The 24,316-nt window shown below is 41.7% G+C and overlaps 1 protein-coding gene across 8 annotated transcripts in view; it reads left to right on the plus strand.

Annotated features, from left to right (window-relative positions):
* The window catches only part of LOC115123238 (neuronal cell adhesion molecule-like), a 183,702-nt gene that overhangs the window by 155,358 nt on the left and 4,028 nt on the right, over positions 1-24,316 (plus strand). For 7 of the 8 annotated variants that reach the window (XM_065022334.1, XM_065022337.1, XM_065022339.1 and 4 more), the window contains 8 exons: positions 6,126-6,196; positions 6,457-6,682; positions 7,297-7,412; positions 7,758-7,962; positions 8,176-8,298; positions 11,818-11,994; positions 19,999-20,130; positions 20,346-20,424. In XM_065022334.1, the coding sequence (XP_064878406.1) occupies positions 6,126-6,196; positions 6,457-6,682; positions 7,297-7,412; positions 7,758-7,962; positions 8,176-8,298; positions 11,818-11,994; positions 19,999-20,130; positions 20,346-20,424 (1,129 nt within the window). Of the gene's footprint in view, positions 1-6,125; positions 6,197-6,456; positions 6,683-7,296; positions 7,413-7,757; positions 7,963-8,175; positions 8,299-11,817; positions 11,995-12,390; positions 12,430-13,372; positions 13,439-14,113; positions 14,243-17,601; positions 17,767-19,998; positions 20,131-20,345; positions 20,425-24,316 lie in introns of all 8 variants that reach the window. The other variant, XM_065022341.1, reaches the window with a different exon arrangement.

The raw sequence follows: 24,316 nt of genomic DNA on the forward strand, positions 1-24,316 counted from the left end.
TCTGTTGATTTGGACATACTGTTGATTTGTGCATTCTGTTGTTTTGGACATTCTGTTGATTTGGACATTCTGTTGATTTGTGCATACTGTTGATTTGGATATTCTGTTGATTTGTGCATTCTGATGATTTGGACATCCTGTTGATTTGTGCATTCCGTTGATTTGTGCATACTGTTGATTTGTGCATTCTGTTGATTTGTGCATACGGTTGATTTGTGCATTCTGTTGATTTGTGCATTCTGTTGATTTGTGCATTCTGTTGATTTGTGCATACTGTTGATTTGTGCATGCTGTTTATTAGGGCATACTGTTGATTTGTGCATTCTGTTGATTTGTGCATACTGTTGATTTGTGCATTCTGTTGATTTGAGCATACTGTTGATTTGTGTATTCTGTTGATTTGTGCATACTGTTGATTTGGCATTCTGTTGATTTGGACATACTGTTGATTTGTGCATTCTGTTGATTTGGACATACTGTTGATTTGTGCATTCTGTTGTTTTGGACATTCTGTTGATTTGGACATTCTGTTGATTTGTGCATACTGTTGATTTGGATATTCTGTTGATTTGTGCATTCTGATGATTTGGACATCCTGTTGATTTGTGCATACTGTTGATTTGTGCATGCTGTTTATTAGGGCATACTGTTGATTTGTGCATAATGTTGATTTGTGCATTCCGTTGATTTGTGCATACTGTTGATTTGTGCATTCTGTTGATTTGTGCATACAGTTGATTTGTGCATTCTGTTGATTTGTGCATTCTGTTGATTTGTGCATTCTGTTGATTTGTGCATACTGTTGATTTGTGCATTCTGTTTATTAGGGCATACTGTTGATTTGTGCATAATGTTGATTTGTGCATACTGTTGATTTGTGCATTCTGTTGATTTGTGCATTCTGTTGATTTGTGCATATTGTTGATTTGTGCATACTGTTGATTTGTGCATACTGTTGATTTGTGCATGCTGTTTATTAGGGCATACTGTTGATTTGTGCATAATGTTGATTTGTGCATTCCGTTGATTTGTGCATACTGTTGATTTGTGCATTCTGTTTATTTGTGCATTCTGTTGATTTGTGCATTCTGTTGATTTGTGCATACTGTTGATTTGTGCATTCTGTTGATTTGAGCATACTGTTGATTTGTGTATTCTGTTGATTTGTGCATACTGTTGATTTGGCATTCTGTTGATTTGTGCATACTGTTGATTTGGACATTCTGTTGATTTGTGCATTCTGATGATTTGGACATCCTGTTGATTTGGACATACTGTTGATTTGGCATTCTGTTGATTTGTTTCATTCTGTTGATTTGGCATACTGTTGATTTGTGCATTCTGTTTATTAGGGCATACTGTTGATTTGTGCATAATGTTGATTTGTGCATTCTGTTGATTTGTGCATACTGTTGATTTGTGCATTCTGTTGATTTGTGCATACTGTTGATTTGTGCATTCTGTTGATTTGTGCATTCTGTTGATTTGTGCATATTGTTGATTTGTGCATACTGTTGATTTGTGCATACTGTTGATTTGTGCATGCTGTTTATTAGGGCATACTGTTGATTTGTGCATAATGTTGATTTGTGCATTCCGTTGATTTGTGCATACTGTTGAATTGTGCATTCTGTTGATTTGTGCATACTGTTGATTTGTGCATTCTGTTGATTTGTGCATTCTGTTGATTTGTGCATTCTGTTTATTAGGGCATACTGTTGATTTGTGCATTCTGTTGATTTGTGCATACTGTTGATTTGTGCATTCTGTTGATTTGTGCATATTGTTGATTTGTGCATACTGTTGATTTGTGCATGCTGTTGATATTCTGTTGATTTGGCATTCTGTTGATTTGGCATTCTGTTGTTTGTGTATGCTGTTGATTTGTGCATTCTGTTGATTTGGCATTCTGTTGATTTGTGCATTCTGTTGATTTGTGCATTCTGTTGATTTGTGCATACTGTTGATTTGTGCATGCTGTTGATTTGTGCATTCTGTTGATTTGTGCATACTGTTGATTTGTGCATTCTGTTTATTGATACTGTTGATTTGTGCATAATGTTGATTTGTGCATTCTGTTGATTTGTGCATACTGTTGATTTGTGCATTCTGTTGATTTGTGCATACTGTTGATTTGTGCATTCTGTTGATTTGTGCATTCTGTTGATTTGTGCATATTGTTGATTTGTGCATACTGTTGATGCATACTGTTGATTTGTGCATTTGTGCATTGTTGATTTGTGCATACTGTTGATTTGTGCATTCTGTTGATTTGTGCATACGGTTGATTTGTGCATTCTGTTGATTTGTGCATTCTGTTGATTTGTGCATTCTGTTGATTTGTGCATACTGTTGATTTGTGCATGCTGTTTATTAGGGCATACTGTTGATTTGTGCATTCTGTTGATGCATACTGTTGATTTGTGCATTCATTTGAGCATACTGTTGATTTGTGTATTCTGTTGATTTGTGCATACTGTTGATTTGGCATTCTGTTGATTTGGACATACTGTTGATTTGTGCATTCTGTTGATTTGGACATACTGTTGATTTGTGCATTCTGTTGTTTTGGACATTCTGTTGATTTGGACATTCTGTTGATTTGTGCATACTGTTGATTTGGATATTCTGTTGATTTGTGCATTCTGATGATTTGGACATCCTGTTGATTTGATTTGGCATTCATTTGTTTCATTCTGTTGATTTGGCATACTGTTGATTTGTGCATTCTGTTTATTAGGGCATACTGTTGATTTGTGCATAATGTTGATTTGTGCATTCTGTTGATGCATTGTTGATTTGTGCATTCTGTTGATTTGTTTGAGCATGCATTCTGTTGATTTGTGCATTTGTTGATTTGTGCATACTGTTGATTTGTGCATACTGTTGATTTTTGTTTATTAGGGCATACTGTTGATTTGTGCATAATGTTGATTTGTGCATTCCGTTGATTTGTGCATACTGTTGATTTGTGCATTCTGTTGATTTGTGCATACAGTTGATTTGTGCATTCTGTTGATTTGTGCATTCTGTTGATTTGTGCATTCTGTTGATTTGTGCATACTGTTGATTTGTGCATTCTGTTTATTAGGGCATTCTGTTGATTTGTGCATACTGTTGATTTGTGCATTCATGCATACTGTTGATTTGTGCTGTTGATGCATTCTGTTGATTTGTGCATTCTGTTGTTGATTTGGCATACTGTTGATTTGTGCATGCTGTTTATTAGGGCATACTGTTGATTTGTGCATAATGTTGATTTGTGCATTCTGTTGATTTGTGCATTCTGTTTATTTGTGCATTCTGTTGATTTGTGCATTCTGTTGATTTGTGCATACTGTTGATTTGTGCATTCTGTTGATTTTCTGTTGATTTGTGTATTCTGTTGATGCATACTGTTGATTTGGCATTCTGTTGATTTGTGCATACTGTTGATTTGGACATTCTGTTGATTTGTGCATTCTGATGATTTGGACATCCTGTTGATTTGGACATACTGTTGATTTGGCATTCTGTTGATTTGTTTCATTCTGTTGATTTGGCATACTGTTGATTTGTGCATTCTGTTTATTAGGGCATACTGTTGATTTGTGCATAATGTTGATTTGTGCATTCTGTTGATTTGTGCATACTGTTGATTTGTGCATTCTGTTGATTTGTGCATACTGTTGATTTGTGCATTCTGTTGATTTGCATATTGTTGATTTGTGCATACTGTTGATTTTGCATACTGTTGATTTGTGCATGCTGTTTATTAGGGCATACTGTTGATTTGTGCATAATGTTGATTTGTGCATTCCGTTGATTTGTGCATACTGTTGATTTGTGCATTCTGTTGATTTGTGCATACAGTTGATTTGTGCATTCTGTTGATTTGTGCATACTGTTGATTTGGCATTCTGTTGATTTGGACATACTGTTGATTTGTGCATTCTGTTGATTTGGACATACTGTTGATTTGTGCATTCTGTTGTTTTGGACATTCTGTTGATTTGGACATTCTGTTGATTTGTGCATACTGTTGATTTGGATATTCTGTTGATTTGTGCATTCTGATTTGACATCCTGTTGATTTGGACATACTGTTGATTTGATTTGTTGATTTGTTTCATTCTGTTGATTTGTGCATACTGTTGATTTGTGCATTCTGTTTATTAGGGCATACTGTTGATTTGTGCATAATGTTGATTTGTGCATTCTGTTGATTTGTGCATACTGTTGATTTGTGCATTCTGTTGATTTTGCATACTGTTGATTTGTGCATTCTGTTGATTTGTGCATATTGTTGATTTGTGCATACTGTTGATTTGTGCATACTGTTGATTTGTTTATTAGGGCATACTGTTGATTTTGCATAATGTTGATTTGTGCATTCCGTTGATTTGTGCATACTGTTGATTTGTGCATTCTGTTGATTTGTGCATACAGTTGATTTGTGCATTCTGTTGATTTGTGCATTCTGTTGATTTGTGCATTCTGTTGATTTGTGCATACTGTTGATTTGTGCATTCTGTTGATTTGTGCATACTGTTGATTTGTGCATTCTGTTGATTTGCATTGTTGATTTGTGCATACTGTTGATTTGTGCATTCTGTTGATTTGTGCATTCTGTTGATTTGTGCATATTGTTGATTTGTGCATACTGTTGATTTGTGCATACTGTTGATTTGTGCATGCTGTTTATTGGGCATACTGTTGATTTGTGCATAATGTTGATTTGTGCATTCTGTTGATTTGCATTCTGTTTATTTGTGCATTCTGTTGATTTGTGCATTCTGTTGATTTGTGCATACTGTTGATTTGTGCATTCTGTTGATTTGTGCATACTGTTGATTTGTGTATTCTGTTGATTTGTGCATACTGTTGATTTGGCATTCTGTTGATTTGTGCATACTGTTGATTTGGACATTCTGTTGATTTGTGCATTCTGATTTGACATCCTGTTGATTTGGCATACTGTTGATTTGCATTCTGTTGATTTGTTTCATTCTGTTGATTTGGCATACTGTTGATTTGTGCATTCTGTTTATTAGGGCATACTGTTGATTTGTGCATAATGTTGATTTTGCATTCTGTTGATTTGTGCATACTGTTGATTTGTGCATTCTGTTGATTTGTGCATACTGTTGATTTTGCATTCTGTTGATTTGTGCATTCATTTTGCATATTGTTGATTTGTGCATACTGTTGATTTGTGCATACTGTTGATTTGTGCATGCTGTTTATTAGGGCATACTGTTGATTTGTGCATAATGTTGATTTGTGCATTCTGTTGATTTGTGCATACTGTTGATTTGTGCATTCTGTTGATTTGTGCATACGGTTGATTTGTGCATTCTGTTGATTTTGCATTCTGCATGCATTCTGTTGATTTGTGCATATTGTTGATTTGTGCATACTGTTGATTTGTGCATACTGTTGATTTGTGCATGCTGTTTATTAGGGCATACTGTTGATTTGTGCATAATGTTGATTTGTGCATTCCGTTGATTTGTGCATACTGTTGATTTGTGCATTCTGTTGATTTGTGCATACGGTTGATTTGTGCATTCTGTTGATTTGTGCATTTTGTTGATTTGTGCATTCTGTTGATTTGTGCATACTGTTGATTTGTGCATTCTGTTTATTAGGGCATACTGTTGATTTGTGCATTCTGTTGATTTGTGCATACTGTTGATTTGTGCATTCTGTTGATTTGAGCATACTGTTGATTTGTGCATTCTGTTGATTAGTGCATACTGTTGATTTGGCATTCTGTTGATTTGGACATACTGTTGATTTGTGCATTCTGTTGTTTTGGACATTCTGTTGATTTGGACATTCTGTTGATTTGTGCATTCTGATGATTTGGACATCCTGTTGATTTGGACATACTGTTGATTTGGCATTCTGTTGATTTGTTTCATTCTGTTGATTTGGCATACTGTTGATTTGTTTCATTCTGTTGATTTGTGCATACTGTTGATTTGGCATTCTGTTGATTTGTGTATTCTGTTGATTTGGACATTCTGTTGATTTGTGCATTCTGTTGATTTGTTTCATTCTGTTGATTTGTGCATACGGTTGATTTGGCATTCTGTTGATTTGTGCATACTGTTGATTTGACATTTCTTCACCTGCTTCAGCTCCAGATGAGAACCCCAGCGGAGTGAAAGGTTTTGGAACTGAACATGACAATCTTATGATATTGTGGAAGGTAAGCTACAGCTGTAGCATTTTATTTGTAAGGAAGTTGGTGTCAGCTGTTCATTAATGTAGTAATGTGATTGGTGCCTGTCAGCTGTTCATTAATGCAGTAATGTGATTGGTGCCTGTCAGCTGTTCATTAATGCAGTACTGTGAATGGTGCCTGTCAGCTGTTCATTAATGCAGTACTGTGATTGGTGCCTGTCAGCTGTTCATTAATGCAGTGCTGTTAGTCACAGTAATAACAATGTGATTATCTGTCTCTCATAGCCACTGTCAGGCCTCCAGGCTAACGGTCCAGGCCTACAGTACAAGGTGATGTGGAGACAGAAGGATGTGGACAAGAACTGGACGTCAGTGACCGTGGCCAACGTCTCCAAGTTCATGGTCTCTGGGACTCCCACCTTCACACCATACGAGGTTAAGGTTCAAGCCATTAACAACAACGGGATTGGCCCTGATCCAGCTGTGGTCACTGGACACTCCGGAGAGGACTGTGAGTCCATTTTGTTTCTTTAAGGATTCACGATGGGCCGGTTTCCTGGACTGTAAAGCATGCTTATTGTTTTTAAACATTATTATTTATTTATCAGGCACTCTTATCCAGAGCAATTAGGGTTTGGTGCCTTGCTCAATGGCACATCGGCAGATTGTTCACCTAGTCAGCTCAGCCATTCAAACCAGCGACCTTTCGGTTACTGTCCCAACACTCTTAATCACTAGGCTATCTGCCGCCCCTAATGGAGAATCTCCATTGAAGTGCTTCTAAGGTGTCAGGTATGAATCTGTGTCCTGAAAACTGACTGATGTGTGTTGCATGACGTGACAGATACAGAGTTGTTACATGTTCTATCTCTTCTTCATTTCATCTGTTCTTGGAAGTTAGGGAACAAAATGGCGGCGACAGAGAGGGCTGCCTCGCTTCTAGTCCTTACAAGCATTTCACTACACTCGCAATAACATCTGCTAACCATGTGTATGTGGCAAATAAAAATGGATTTTGAGTTCAACTAGAGCAGAAGTTGTAATTGTCTCAAGTGGTGTTGTTCTGTCCCTTAGTGTGACTGGTTACTGTTGTAATTGCGTTCCCCCTGACGGGGTTTCCCACAGTGCCGGTGCAGGCTCCAGACAGTGTCCAGGTCCTAGTGTTGAACAGCACCCTGGCTGAGGTGCACTGGGAGCCTGTCCCACTGAAGACAGTACGGGGACACCTCAAGGGATACAAGGTACTGTACACAACGCTGTCTTCGAAGATCAGAGGATCATGTAATACTGTGATACAAAACAGTAGACGCATAGAAACAGACATACAGACAGACACATGCCGCTTACCCCCCTACCATGACACACACACACACACCAATTTCATAGCTCTATATTTGTATATCTCAGGTGAGCTACTGTCGTTAGCGGAGCCTCCACAACCCCCCCTCCCCCAACACACACACACCCATCTAACTCCTCTGTATCTGTGTCTTTACCAGGTGTATTACTGTCGTTATAGCGGAGCCTCCACAACCCCCCAACACACACACACCTATGTAACTCCTCTGTATCTGTGTCTCTACCAGGTGTATTACTGGCGTGAGAGGAGCCTCCACAAACACAACCCCCACCGTGTGGAGCAGCAGCTTCTGTCCTTCAGTGGGAACAAGAGTCATGGCATGCTCCCAGGCCTGCAGCCCTACAGCCTCTACCTGTTCAACGTCAGGGTTTACAATGGCAAGGGGGAGGGCCCCGCCAGCTCCAACTTGCAGTTTGAGACCCCCGAAGGAGGTAGGAGGAGCCAACATTCATTAATTCTACGTCATAAAATATAGAAACTAGAACAGACATTCTCATTCAAGTCAACGCTCCGTGTTGGTGGGCCGGCATCCATAGTTAGTGTACTGATTCAAGGAAGCTTTTGTGCTCAACTCAACTTACATTACAGATGAATACAGATGAAGATGAATTTGTGTGAATATCCCTTTTGTGTCTATCATGCAGTTCCTGGGCCGCCATCTTTCCTGAGGATCACCAACTCTAACCTGAACAATTTGACTCTGGAATGGGGTCCTCCCAATGACCACAACGGGCACCTCACCGGCTACATCCTCAAATACCAGCAAGGTGAGCCTTCACACCGACCTATGTTAAGGACAGGTTGCATTAGGGATAAGATAGTAGATCTTTAGAGCTACAGGTTCTGTCAGACATTTGAGATTTGAGAGATTTGAGAGCCTTTCTTGATGATTCCAAAACTTCTTTGCTGTCTGTAGTGTTGTCTAGTGTACAGGATGAGTTACTACAGGAGGAGTTACTACAGGAGGAGTTACTACAGGATGAGTTACTACATGATGAGTTACTAGATGATGAGTTACTACATGATGAGTTACTACATGATGAGTTACTACATGATGAGTTACTACAGGAGGAGTTACTACAGGAGGAGTTACTACAGGATGAGTTACTACATGAGGAGTTACTACAGGATGAGTTACTCTAGGAGGAGTTATTACAGGAGGAGTTACTACAGGAGGAGTTACTACATGAGGAGTTACTACATGATGAGTTACTACATGATGAGTTACTACATGATGAGTTACTACAGGAGGAGTTACTACAGGAGGAGTTACTACAGGAGGAGTTACTACAGGATGAGTTACTACATGAGGAGTTACTACAGGAGGAGTTACTCTAGGAGGAGTTATTACAGGAGGAGTTACTACAGGAGGAGTTACTAGATGAGGAGTTACTAGATGATGAGTTACTAGATGAGGAGTTACTACATGATGAGTTACTACATGATGAGTTACTACATGATGAGTTACTAGATGATGAGTTACTACAGGAGGAGTTACTACAGGAGGAGTTACTACGGGTGGAGTTACTACATGAGGAGTTATTACAGGAGGAGTTACTACATGAGGAGTTACTACAGGAGGAGTTACTACATGAGGAGTTACTACAGGAGGAGTTACTACATGATGAGTTACTAGATGATGAGTTACTACATGATGAGTTACTACATGATGAGTTACTACAGGAGGAGTTACTACAGGAGGAGTTACTACGGGTGGAGTTACTACATGAGGAGTTATTACAGGAGGAGTTACTACATGAGGAGTTACTACAGGAGGAGTTACTACATGAGGAGTTACTACAGGAGGAGTTACTACAGGAGGATTTATTGTGGGAAGAGTTATTACAGGAGTAGTTACTACAGGAGTAGTTACTACAGGAGGAGTTACTACAGGAGGATTTATCATGGGAGTAGTTATTACAGAAGTAGTTACTACATTAGGAGTTACTACAGGAGGAGTTACTACAGGAGGAGTTACTACATGAGGAGTTACTACAGGAGGAGTTACTACATGAGGAGTTACTACATGAGGAGTTACTACATGAGGAGTTACTACATGATGAGTCACTACATCAGGAGTTACCTCATGATGAGTTACTACATGATGAGTTACTACAGGAGGAGTTACTACATGAGGAGTTACTACAGGAGGAGTTACTACGGGTGGAGTTACTACATGAGGAGTTATTACAGGAGGAGTTACTACATGAGGAGTTACTACAGGAGGAGTTACTACATGAGGAGTTACTACAGGAGGAGTTACTACAGGAGTAGTTACTACATGAGGAGTTACTACATGAGGAGTTACTACAGGAGGAGTTACTACAGGAGGATTTATTGTGGGAAGAGTTATTACAGGAGTAGTTACTACAGGAGTAGTTACTACAGGAGGAGTTACTACGGGTGGAGTTACTACGGGTGGAGTTACTACATGAGGAGTTATTACAGGAGGAGTTACTACATGAGGAGTTACTACATGAGGAGTTACTACAGGAGGAGTTACTACAGGAGGAGTTACTACAGGAGGAGTTACTACGGGTGGAGTTACTACATGAGGAGTTATTACAGGAGGAGTTACTACATGAGGAGTTACTACATGAGGAGTTACTACAGGAGGAGTTACTACAGGAGGATTTATTGTGGGAAGAGTTATTACAGGAGTAGTTACTACAGGAGTAGTTACTACAGGAGGAGTTACTACAGGAGGATTTATCATGGGAGTAGTTATTACAGAAGTAGTTACTACATTAGGAGTTACTACAGGAGGAGTTACTACAGGAGGAGTTACTACATGAGGAGTTACTACAGGAGGAGTTACTACATGAGGAGTTACTACATGAGGAGTTACTACATGAGGAGTTACTACATGATGAGTCACTACATCAGGAGTTACTACATGATGAGTTACTACATGATGAGTTACTACAGGAGGAGTTACTACAGGAGGAGTTACTACAGGAGGAGCTACTACATGAGGAGTTACTACAGGAGGAGTTACTACGGGAGGAGTTACTACAGGAGGAGTTACTACAGGAGGAGTTACTACAGGAGGAGTTACTACATGAGGAGTTACTACATGAGGAGTTACTACAGGAGGAGTTACTAGAGGAGGAGTTACTACATGATGAGTTACTACATGATGAGTTACTACAGGAGGAGTTACTACAGGAGGAGTTACTACATTATGAGTTACTACATGATGAGTTACTACATGATGAGTTACTACAGGAGGAGTTACTACAGGAGGAGTTACTACAGGAGTAGTTACTACAGGAGGAGTTACTACAGGATGAGTTACTACGGGAGGAGTTACTACAGGAGGAGTTACTACATGATGAGTTACTACATGATGAGTTACTACATGAGGAGTTACTACATGAGGAGTTACTACATGAGGAGTTACTACAGGAGTAGTTACTACAGGAGGATTTATCATGGGAAGAGTTATTACAGGAGTAGTTACTACAGGAGGAGTTATCATGGGAAGAGTTATTACAGTAGGCATGTATGTACAGTATGTTGTATTGACCAAACCAGAAACATCAACAAACAGCTCTCCACATCTACCCTATCCCCTCCTCCACCTCTACCTTAACCCTCCTCCACCTCTCCCCTCCTCCACCTCTACCTTACCTCCTCCTCCACCTCTCCCCTCCTCCACCTCCACCTCTCCCCGCCTCCACCTCTACCTTACCTCCTCCTCCACCTCTTCCCTCCTCCACCTCTACATTACCCCCTCCTCCACCTCTCCCCTCCTCCACCTCTACCTTACCCCCTCCTCCACCTCTCCCCTCCTCCACCTCTACCTTACCCCTCCTCCACCTCTCCCCTCCTCCACCTCTACCTTACCTCCTCCTCCACCTCTCCCCTCCTCCACCTCTACCTTACCCCCTCCTCCACCTCTCCCCTCCTCCACCTCTACCTTACCTCCTCCTCCACCTCTTCCTTACCTCCTCCTCCACCTCTCCCCTCCTCCACCTCTATCTTACCTCCTCCTCCATCTCTCCCCTCCTCCATCTCTACATTACCTCCTCCTCCACCTCTACCTTACCTCCTCCTCCACCTTGCCCCTCCTCCACCTTACCTCCTCCTCCACCTCTCCCCTCCTCCACCTCTACCTTACCTCCTCCTCCACCTCGCCCTTCCTCCACCTTACCTCCTCCTCCACCCCTCCCCTCCTCCACCTCTCCCCTCCTCCACCTCTCCCCTCCTCCACCTCTACCTTACCTCCTCCTCCACCTCTCCCCTCCTCCACCTCTACCTTACCTCCTCCTCCACCTCTTCAGTCAACAACTCCAACGAGCTGGGTCCGATTGAAGAGCTGGCCCTGCCGGCCAACAAGACCTCCGTCACGCTCCCCAACCTGAAGTACAGCACACGCTACAAGTTTTATTTCAATGCCAAAACAGGCCAGGGAGCAGGGCCCGTCATTACAGAGGAAGCCGTCACAATTATGGACGAAGGTAAGTGTGAAAGTACTCTACTGAAGGTCACAGGTAGAAAACAAACTTTGACTGTAGACGGTAGAGGACGTACCCTGTAACTTGATATGGTTACATACATTCTCTGTTTTATGTTCACGATGTCAGTCTGTTGTCCTTGTGGATCTACTGTTGAATCGTCTTCAGTATGTCAGACAGTGTACAGCTTTGTGCCAAAGCATGATATAACCTCAGTGTAGTAATGGTTGTAAGAACACTAACTGTGAGTGTGTTTCCCAGTACTTTGACATTAGCTGGTTCAGTTAGTTTTGTATTACAGCATGTTCCTGCTTACTCACTGGTTCATTTAGTGAAAGGAACTGCAGGCGTCATATTGACTTTGATATCAACTTTTGTGTCCCCTCTTTTCCCTCAAAGTCCTAATGTATCAGCCTTCAGTAGACGAGGTTGGAGGAGGTACCTGTAGCTCTCAGAGTCTGCATGCTCCTCATACAAACAGATCCGGGCCCATATTTACAAAGCATCTCAGAATAAGAGTACTGACCTAGAATCAGTTTTAATGAATAGATCAGCACTCATACTGTACTCGGAGATGCTTTACGCATACTGCCTTGGCTTCAAAGACCCGTCTAAGCCTGTGTTCCCCTTTGGAAGACTCTCCTCCTGCTCCCACCAATCCCCTTGACCCCTCGACTCAGCAGGACCTGAATTCCAATCTGAAACATTGAAGATAGCTACATACAGATGTAGAATCTTAATTTGACCTATATTGTCACAGCAAGTGTTACAATAAAACATTTACAAACATAATCCTGCAGCAAACGAATTTGAACGTTTAGTCCATAATTTTGCTTGATCGGTGGTTAGGCTGGTTAAAATCAGGCTGCGAGTGTTAATATTACCATGTGCTAGTGCATTTTTTCAGTGAATTTATGTAAATCCCAAAGTTCATCTGCATTTCCTATTGGCGCAGGGAAATCCTCAGCAACAATAGAGTGATCAAATTAAAATCCTACATCTGTACAGACATAATTATATGATGTGGTGCTTATTGACCTGCTGTAACACCGTTAACCATATAGCACACTCAAAACTCTTCAGTGTTGCATCTTACTTTCTAACGGCGTGATGGCGACTCTGTGACTGCTGATCTATGTCTGTATTTCTATGTCTGGCTGGTGCTGTGCCGTCCCATGCATGACATTGTGCGTGTTTGAACCCTGCTCCGACTGATCCCCCCTCAGACATGCTGACTGTGAAGTCAGACATGCTGACCTCCACTGCATGCGTGGTAACAGACCTGTTTGTAGCCAGCTCACTGTCTTACCTTTGCCTGTGGTTGAAGCTGCTGTGTCTGTTGAGTGTTGGGTGTTTCTTATTCTTCTCCGTGTTGTTCCAGGGTACACCCGAACCCAAACCTCACCTCCCATAGCAGGGTCTCCTCCACGCCACCCATTCCACAAGGGTACAGCCACTCTAGTCAATGTCCATGCACTTCTTACAGTCTTAGTGATTTACGTATTACAAATGTTCAGGCTTTATTGTCTGAATCCGTTTGTAAGGTACTTGTAGGAGAGGAGTAACTGTAGATTTAATAGAAGTAGGACTAACTGAAAGTGGAATGGAAAATCAACGTGTATCTTGCTTTGATTTAGACCTATAGATTCTATGATACAGACAGATGTTCAATATAATCTATGCCTACAAGCAAATTATGTGTTATTTGTATGGTATAAACCAGTGGTTCCCAACCTTTTGTTGTATCACCAACTGAATTTTGCTCTGCCCGGTGTACCCCTCAAGTACCCCCTCGTGTATTTTACCAGTAAGCCTATGGTCTCATTGGTCGTCTCAAGTACCCCCTGTTGATAGGCCAAGTACCCCCAGGGGTCCTCGTACCCCTGGTTGGGAACCACTGGTATAAACTGTAGCAAAGTCAGCTACGGGCTTTGTCAGTATCTTGAGTAAGTTGAGTGTGAGTGCACAGACTTAAAGTCAGACTCAGATTGATATATTCTTTACGGAGTATTTTAGGAGTATTTTCAGCAGGAACAGTTTGATTAGAACTGTATTTTTTTCCAATTGACCTTTGACCTCCAGTGTGAGCTTTATGGTTGTCTTCTTCTCTCGTTGTGCTCAGTGCATCCAGCGGCTCCGGCATTCGGGAACGTTAGCTCCTCCGTGGGAGAGGACGGAATGCTTATCAGTTGGGAGTACTGGGGAGCAGAAAAACATGTTTATGTAGAATATATCATTAAGAACGACAACAGTAAGACAAACTATTTTATCCACTGTACATCCGTTATACTTAAACATATAGGAACAAGAGACTCCTACTAATACGGGTTTATGCAAACATTGGCAGTTACAGTATCAGTCTAAAGTTTGGACACAACTACTCATTCAAGGTTTTTTTTTCTTTATTTTTGCTATTTTCTACATTGTAAAGAAAAACCCTTGAATGAGTAGGTTGTGTCAAACTTTTGAACTGTACTGTATGTCTAGCACAGATAGGATAAATGATCTAGTCTGATTTAAAAAATCATCTTTGATATACTGCCTTCAAACTGCCCCAACAAAAACCTAATAATCAACAGGAAAAAGCAGCAGAAACAGTCTAAACAGAGATGGGCGACTCCAGTCCTCAGGGGCCAGAGTGCTGTCACACTCTGTCCCCATTCACACTCTGTCCCCATTCACACTCTGTCCCCATTCACACTCTGTCCCCATTCACAGTCTGTCCCCATTCACACTCTGTCCCCATTCACACTCTGTCCCCATTCACACTCTGTCCCCATTCACACTCTGTTCCCATTCACACTTTGTCCCCATTCACACTCTGTCCCCATTCACAGTCTGTCCCCATTCACACTCTGTCCCCATTCACACTCTGTCCCCATTCACACTCTGTCCCCATTCACACTTTTGTCCCCATTCACACTCTGTCCCCATTCACACTCTGTCCCCATTCACACTCTGTCCCCATTCACACTTTGTCCCCATTCACACTCTGTCCCCATTCACATTCTGTCCCCATTCACAGTCTGTCCCCATTCACACTCTGTCCCCATTCACACTCTGTCCCCATTCACACTCTGTCCCCATTCACACTTTGTCCCCATTCACACTCTGTCCCCATTCACAGTCTGTCCCCATTCACAGTCTGTCCCCATTCACAGTCTGTCCCCATTCACACTCTGTCCCCATTCACACTCTGTCCCCATTCACACTCTGTCCCCATTCACAGTCTGTCCCCATTCACACTCTGTCCCCATTCACACTCTGTCCCCATTCACACTCTGTCCCCATTCACACTCTGTCCCCATTCCTTGCCAACACAGCTGATTCAACTAATTGTATTCTAAACTGAATATCATGATTAGTTGATTATTGGAGTCAGGTGTGTTCGCTGGGGCTGGGGTAAAAAGGGTGACCCTTAATCAGGCCCCCGAGGACTGGACTTGCCCATCTGGGGTCTAAAAGGATATTTTTTTATATCCCATATTGATTGAACTCTCAACATGTCTGTAGTTGTTTTGTTGACCTACACCGAGGGTAAAAGCACACACCTAATTGTGTTTGTAGTATAAATATTTAGAAAAACTGAATTCAAATACTCAAATGCGTTTGTACCATCCCCATAAATGTAATAGGGACAATAATGTAGTAAAAGTGCCGGCTGAAATATTAGAGTAATCTGATTTAGTTGAATAACACAATTCTTCACTGAGACACATCCTCTAATGATTTATTATAATCATACTTCATTTGTAGAATTCCATGAAATAACATACTATGCACGTGGGTCTTTCTATAAATAATGGGCACAATGTGGGACATTGGGATCAAAATAAAGAAATATTTTTATGCAGTTCCACATGTGTATTTAGAGGAGTAAAAGTGAATATATGTAAATTGCCCTTAACTCCACCTATACAACAACATAGGACTATACATTGGCTACAATAATTACTTGGACTTTTCAAGCACCCAATTGAGGACATTTTCAAGGTAGGCCTATTCCAATACTTGCATTTCTGAGCTCCAAATTCAAGTTCAAGTAGGCTTCTTCAAGCGCCTTGTATTGTTTAAAATTGCAGGAGTAACATGGAAAATAATATTATTTGTCCTGTTATTTCATTACCAAATCATAGTGTCAATAAGCCCACTAGGCTATGTAATGTGTTGTCATTATATCCAGAATAATTCATAGGAAGAGCGTTGGGTTGTTGCGCAATAGTCTATCCTACACAATTGCGCACAGCAGACTTCAGGTGTCCAATCAGAAGCACAAAAACATGTGAAAACATGAACACATTAACTAGGATGCTTTCTCTGTTAAATCTAACGAGTCCCTGCTGTAAATCAAGCTGACAACAACAGCAGATAAACATCAAGTCACTCGGGTTATTAGATCCAACCTGGATCCAGGCACCACTGTCTTCACCGGTGTAACCAATGAGACACCAAAACATTCTGGACATTCCTTTTTTTCCAGCACTGTTGTTGTGTCACATTCACTTTCACAACAGCTGTTCTTCACTTGACTGTCAGTCAGAAAATTCCTTCCTGGATCAGATGATGATGTCATCACTTGACTGTCAGTCAGAAAATTCCTTCCTGGATCAGATGATGATGTCATCACTTGACTGTCAGTCAGAAAATTCCTTCCTGGATCAGATGATGATGTCATCACTTGACTGTCAGTCAGAAAATTCCTTCCTGGATCAGATGATGATGTGTGTAAATTCCACGGTGTAACTAATCAGTTGGACAACAAATGTGCACCCAAACAAGTATTATACATAATTACTGAAGAACCACGGTAATGACAGTATCGATGTAGGTTTGAAGTATTCAGGTAAGGTGACTCTTTTGGTTGAAGCATTTGATTTTGCAATCGCATGTATTATTTTGGATTTGTGTGCCCATGAAAACTGTTTTCACACCGTAACATAAGAGAGAACTGAATGTTACCTAGTTACACAGCATTTCTGAGATCTCTATACAACAAATTGTCAGACAGCTAGATCCAGGATTCTCACAGAGTTCAAGTTCAATGTCTAATTTAACCGATTAATGCTTAATATATGACCTAAGGACAACTTACATAAATGCAAGGACAGAAATGTAATGTCACATGATTTTGAACAAATTGGTCAAGACACCAACCATGATAAAGGATTTAACAGGTTTTAAATCAACTCGTGAATTATACTGAATATAGCTATGATCCCCATTATATCTTAACGTAATGACATGAAAATAATTAGCAGATTATTATCAATGGCTTATCAATATCTGTGACAAGTTGCCCCGTAAATAGGAAATACTCACTGGTTCCCTAGTTTATAGAAAGACCCATATACACAATTAGTGATATCTAATATTGATATGATAGACGCCAGTTCATGACACAAGATAAAACCATCCCTTCATGAAACTCCATAGCCCATCCCAACGTTGTTACAATGTCAGGTGTACGGTAGACATATTAGGACATCAACAATGTTTGTCTAACTGTGTACGGTAGTCCTAATATGCGCACCGTACATTCTGACTATGATGGATGTCCTAAAATGTGCACCGGACAGACAAACATCTTTCAAAGCGCCTTTCTTCCTGCAGCTCTCGGTGAAGAGGATTGGCAGAAAGAGTATGTAAATGGATCTCAGGCCTATGTGCTGAAGGGCTTAAAGGAGGGCCTGTCCTATAGGGTACGCGTGGTTGCCAAGGGTCACGACGACCAAGCGGTGCTCCACCAATCAGAAGAGCTTTTGGTGACCGTTCCAGGTGAGGCAGCACGCGATTGGCTGGTCGTCACCGGCGCCGCCCGGCCTCGCTTTGCCTTGCCCTGTGTTGTTGTAGAGATTGAGAAACATGTTTGTTATGCTAGCTGTGTAATTCTCTACTGCTTAGGCACCTATTCAGTAGGTAAACGATCCAGTTTATTAACAGTATATCTGTTGTCGTGGTCATTCTAATGTTCAGGAGAGATATAGACTGGGTGGTTTTCTGACCTGCGTGATGTCATATCCTGTCTGTGTTTTGTTTTCCTGGAAAGACGTCCTGTAAGACCATCTCCTTGTAGATCATATCATTCACTTAATTACGGAGATATACTCCACCTGACTGTCCTTCTGTGCTTAACTTGTCTGTGTCTGTGTGTGTGTGTGTCTCCCTCTCTGTGTGTGTGTGTGTGTGTGTGTGTGTGTGTGTGTGTGTGTGTGTGTGTGTGTGTGTGTGTGTGCGTGTCTCTCTGTGTGTGTGTGTGTGTCTCTCTCTCGCTCTGTGTGTGTGTGTGTGTGTGTGTGTGTGTGTGTGTGTGTGTGTGTGTGTGTGTGTGTGTGTGTGTGTGTGTGTGTGTGTGTGTGTGTGTGAGAGAGAGAGATTGAGAGGAAAGAAAGAGTGCTGGAAAACTTGAGAACCTTGTCACGTACTGACAGAGTCGAGCTGTTAACCATCATAATCACTCTCTGTATTAATGTGCCTTCTTTAACTTCCACAGCTGAGATGTTTAACATAACATCACTATCATAACTACTATCAACAACAAAAACAACAACATAACATCACTATCATAACTACTATCAACAACAAAAACAACCACATAACATCACTATCATAACTACTATCAACAACAAAAACAACAACATAACATCACTATCATAACTACTATCAACAACAAAAACAACAACATAACATCACTATCATAACTACTATCAACAACAAAAACAACAACATAACATCACTATCATAACTACTATCAACAACAACAACAAAAACATAACATCACTATCATAACTACTATCAACAACAAAAACAACAACATAACATCACTATCATAACTACTATCAACAACAAAAACAACAACATAACATCACTATCATAACTACTATCAACAACAACAACAAAAACATAACATCACTATCATAACTACTATCAACAACAAAAACAACAACATAACATCACTATCATAACTACTATCAACAACAAAAACAACAACATAACATCACTATCATAACTACTATCAACAACAACAACAACAACATAACATCACTATCATAACTACTATCAACAACAACAACAACAACATAACATCACTATCATAACTACTATCAACAACAAAAACAACAACATAACATCACTATCATAACTACTATCAACAACAACAACAACAACATAACATCACTATCATAACTACTATCAACAACAAAAACAACAACATAACATCACTATCATAACTACTATCAACAACAAAAACAACAACATAACATCACTATCATAACTACTATCAACAACAAAAACAACAACATAACATCACTATCATAACTACTATCAACAACAAAAACAACAACATAACATCACTATCATAACTACTATCAACAACAACAACAACAACATAACATCACTATCATAACTACTATCAACAACAAAAACAACAACATAACATCACTATCATAACTACTATCAACAACAAAAACAACAACATAACATCACTATCATAACTACTATCAACAACAAAAACAACAACATAACATCACTATCATAACTACTATCAACAACAACATAACATCACTATCATAACTACTATCAACAACAACATAACATCACTATCATAACTACTATCAACAACAAAAACAACAACATAACATCACTATCATAACTACTATCAACAACAACATAACATCACTATCATAACATCACAACTGTCTGTTACAGTAACATTATGTAACAATTTCCAAACAATATGTTCAAAAATTGTATTGCTTTGGAATCCTATATTTATACTATCATGTACTATCATACTTATGTTTTGATGGTCAGTATCTACTTTAGGAGCTGTGATTACAATAGTGGCTGTGTGATAATAATAAGAATTCATTTATTGTCCATTAACATTGTCATTATATTACAGTATAGGAACAAGGTTTTACCTTCCTCAGTTAAAGCAAGCAGGACTGTCATTAACAGTGTTCTCTTCCTATAACAGTGTTCTCTTCCTTCCCTTCGGTGCCTGACCAGCTATGCCATCCAGACAGGCTGACATCGCTACTCAGGGCTGGTTCATCGGCCTGATGTGTGCCATCGCTCTCCTCATCCTCGTCCTCCTCATCATCTGCTTCATTAAGAGGAATAAGGGAGGCAAATACCCAGGTGGGTGACACACACACACACACACACACACACACACACACACACACACACACACACACACACGCGCACACACACACACACACAAGTGCGCAAACGTTCACACACACACCCGTCTATGCAGACACGCATACAAAAACACGCTCAATTCCATCTCCGCATCCATCACCTAGCTCAGGTCATAATAACAGACCCATTTGCTCAATCTCTGTCCCTAGTGAAAGAAAAAGAGGACGCTCACACAGACCCAGAGTTCCAGCCCATGAAAGAGGATGACTGTACTTTTGGGGAATACAGGTGAGAAACGTGAATCTGGAGCCCGTGGGCCAAGATCCTACACCTGCCCCAAGCCAACCACCCCACCAAGGCCTCGCTCCCTCCCCTGACCTGGTTCCTCTCAGCTGGGCAGGAGCTCTGCCCCGCCCCCCCTCCTTACAGCTGACCTCCAGCTGCTGGGCCTCAGACCCCCCTCTTACAGCTGACCTTTCAAACCCCCCCCTCCAGGACCAGCATCGTTCCAACAAGGATTCTGTCAGTGCAGCTCTTTGGCGCTACACAGTAAAGCACAAGCCTGTTCTAAGGGAGGACGTTGGGATGGGGTCAGAGATGGGGATGGGGTCAGAGGGGGGCGGGGGAGGGGGTCTGGGTCAGAGATGGGGACGGGGGGGGGGTCTGGGTCAGAGTGGGGATGACGGGTTCAGGGGGGGACTGGGTCAGGGGGGACGGGGGGGGGGGTTGGGGGAGGTCTTGGTCAGAAGTGGGGTCAGTGACGGGTTCAGGGACAGGGGGAGGGGGGGGGGGGTCTGGGTCAGAGGGGGGGTTGGGGGAGGTCTTGGTCAGAGTGGGGCCGATGGTCTTGGTCAGGGACGGGGGGTTGGGGGAGGTCTTGGTCAGAAGTGGGGTCAGTGACGGGTTCAGGGACAGGGGGGGGACGGGGGTTGGGGGAGGTCTTGGTCAGAAGTGGGGTCAGTGACGGGTTCAGGGACAGGGGGGGGGTTGGGGGGGGGAGGTCTTGGTCAGAAGTGGGGTCAGTGACGGGTTCAGGGACAGGGGGGGGATTGGATTCTCCTCTGCTTAGTGTGTTGGTGTGTTGGTGGATTCTTGTGTGCCCCACCCACCAACAGGGGGGTTGGATTCTCCTCTGCTTAGTGTGTTGGTGGCTTGTGTGCCCCACCAACAGGGGGGGTTGGATTCTCCTCTGCTTAGTGTGTTGGTGGCTTGTGTGCCCCACCAACAGGGGGGGATTGGATTCTCCTCTGCTTAGTGTGTTGGTGGCTTGTGTGCCCCACCAACAGGGGGGGGGTTGGATTCTCCTCTGCTTAGTGTGTTGGTGGCTTGTGTGCCCCACCAACAGGGGGGGGGTTGGATTCTCCTCTGCTTAGTGTGTTGGTGGCTTGTGTGGCCCCACCAACAGGGGGGGGTTGGATTCTCCTCTGCTTAGTGTGTTGGTGGCTTGTGTGCCCCACCAACAGGGGGGTTGGATTCTCCTCTGCTTAGTGTGTTGGTGGCTTGTGTGCCCCACCAACAGGGGGGGGGTTGGATTCTCCTCTGCTTAGTGTGTTGGTGGCTTGTGTGCCCCACCAACAGGGGGGGGGGGTTGGATTCTCCTCTGCTTAGTGTGTTGGTGGCTTGTGTGCCCCACCAACAGGGGGGTGGGGGGTTGGATTCTCCTCTGCTTAGTGTGTTGGTGGCTTGTGTGCCCCACCAACAGGGGGGTTGGATTCTCCTCTGCTTAGTGTGTTGGTGGCTTGTGTGCCCCACCAACAGGGGGGGGGGGGTTGGATTCTCCTCTGCTTAGTGTGTTGGTGGCTTGTGTGCCCCACCAACAGGTTGATATTGTAGTGTGTTTGACTGTGTTGCGTCGTTCGAGAAGCAGGATATACAATATAATTCAGGTCTAAGTTTTAGGGGATTTTCAAGCTTTTAAAAACTTTCCCAAGGACTGTCAGGAAAATTTGCAGTACTCAGTTACAGCATCCCAAACTGGCATGTGTAGATGTAGATGTACCTGCCCCACTCATTTCTCATTTCTAACCAAATGAATCCCTTTGTAATGAATACATTATGCGTATAAATATAGCTATTGTATTATATAATATACATGCTTAGTAAATGAATGTTTGCATACATAAGCATACAGTGAGGGCACTCATCCCAGTCCATATTAGCTCTAACTATCTGCAGTAATCTAGATATGCTTGCACTAGCATCCTCTAATCATTTTTCTAGACTGCTTGCTTTTCCAACCACGCATGCAAATATGAAGAACGTTGAAGCACTTTATTTATGTATAGCGTTTTGGAAACCTTATTTTGTACTGGTCCAGCTTTATCCCCAATTTATCTGATGGGTTTTGCTTTTGTATTTGCTATTATTACTTTTTGTATCATATATTTAAAGGTAAATATGTTATATAATATACATGATATGCTGTGATACATACATCTATAGATTATGGATATATAATGTTGTCTGATGTGCGTGATGTGGTGAAGATCTTATGAGGAAATTACTGTAGCCAATATTGTATTGGATGAAATCCTAGATATGTACAGTATATGTTATCCAGTATGAAGCTACTGTTGCAGGGACATGGCGAACACTGAGAGTACTGTCAATCCCAGGGCTAAAAGGATGCTATTTAAAGTTTATACAAGGAATAATGCTATTGTTATTCTGCCCACATCATAACTCTATCTAGTTTGTGATCCTAACATGAGAGAAACCCTATTCTGTCCATTCAAATAAGAAAATAATAGACAATACAACAGAGTTTATATCATTCAAAAAACAAGTATTAGATAATATATCACAAGGCTAAATGTATGATATAGAGTGCCTTTGTGAAGAGATATCATACTTTCCATCAATGCCATTATTCCAACCAAGGTGGACTAGAGCTGTATGTCAATAGAGACATAACAACCTAACTCTACTGACCTGTTCTGGTGTGACTGCAGTAAGTCCTGTACTATAACAACCTAACTCTACTGACCTGTTCTGGTGTGACTGCAGTAAGTCCTGTACTATAACCACCTAACTCTACTGACCTGTTCTGGTGTGACTGCAGTAAGTCCTGTACTATAACCACCTAACTCTACTGACCTGTTCTGGTGTGACTGCAGTAAGTCCTGTACTATAACCACCTAACTCTACTGACCTGTTCTGGTGTGACTGCAGTAAGTCCTGTACTATAACCACCTAACTCTACTGACCTGTTCTGGTGTGACTGCAGTAAGTCCTGTACTATAACCACCTAACTCTACTGACCTGTTCTGGTGTGACTGCAGTAAGTCCTGTACTATAACCACCTAACTCTACTGACCTGTTCTGGTGTGACTGCAGTAAGTCCTGTACTATAACCACCTAACTCTACTGACCTGTTCTGGTGTGACTGCAGTAAGTCCTGTACTATAACAACCTAACTCTACTGACCTGTTGTGGTGTGACTGCAGTAAGTCCTGTACTGTGTGATGTAACTGTTGACATTGAGCACCAGCGTCTACACTTACAGGTGTAATGAGATGTTATTATTTCACATTTATTTAACTTGTATAGCCATTTATTTTCATTACATAAAATAATCTCAAAGTTCATATTGTTAAAGAAAGATACATACTGCTATGTTAGTGACTGCCTTATGCTTAGACATAGAAGGGCACAGTAAAACACAGATAACTTGGGTTACCAAGTGTACATGATAGTCAGTGCAGAACTAGTTCTGCGTACAGATGAAAACACTTTTCCCATTTTAAAACTCTCAATACTGCAATGAAAGGATCTGTTTATACTCCTATATAGTGATCCCTGTGTGTGTGTGTGTGTGTGTGTGTGTGTGTGTGTGTGTGTGTGTGTGTGTGTGTGTGTGTGTGTGTGTGTGTGTTGATGAGGAGTAAGGGGTTATGTATCGCTCACTCTCTGATCATTCTATATGCTCTTCCTCACTCTGTGTATAAGGGGATGTGGGTGTCAGGCAAGGTAAGGAAGGGTACTGCTAGGTGTCAGGCAAGGTAAGGAAGGGTACTGCTAGGTGTCAGGCAAGGTAAGGAAGGGTCCTGCTAGGTGTCAGGCAAGGTAAGGAAGGGTACTGCTTGGTGTCAGGCAAGGTAAGGAGGGGTACTGCTAGGTGTCAGGCAAGGTAAGGAAGGGTCCTGCTAGGTGTCAGGCAAGGTAAGGAAGGGTACTGCTT

Source organism: Oncorhynchus nerka, linkage group LG9a (genome assembly GCF_034236695.1).
Source record: "Oncorhynchus nerka isolate Pitt River linkage group LG9a, Oner_Uvic_2.0, whole genome shotgun sequence".
NCBI classification, from domain to species: domain Eukaryota; kingdom Metazoa; phylum Chordata; class Actinopteri; order Salmoniformes; family Salmonidae; genus Oncorhynchus; species Oncorhynchus nerka.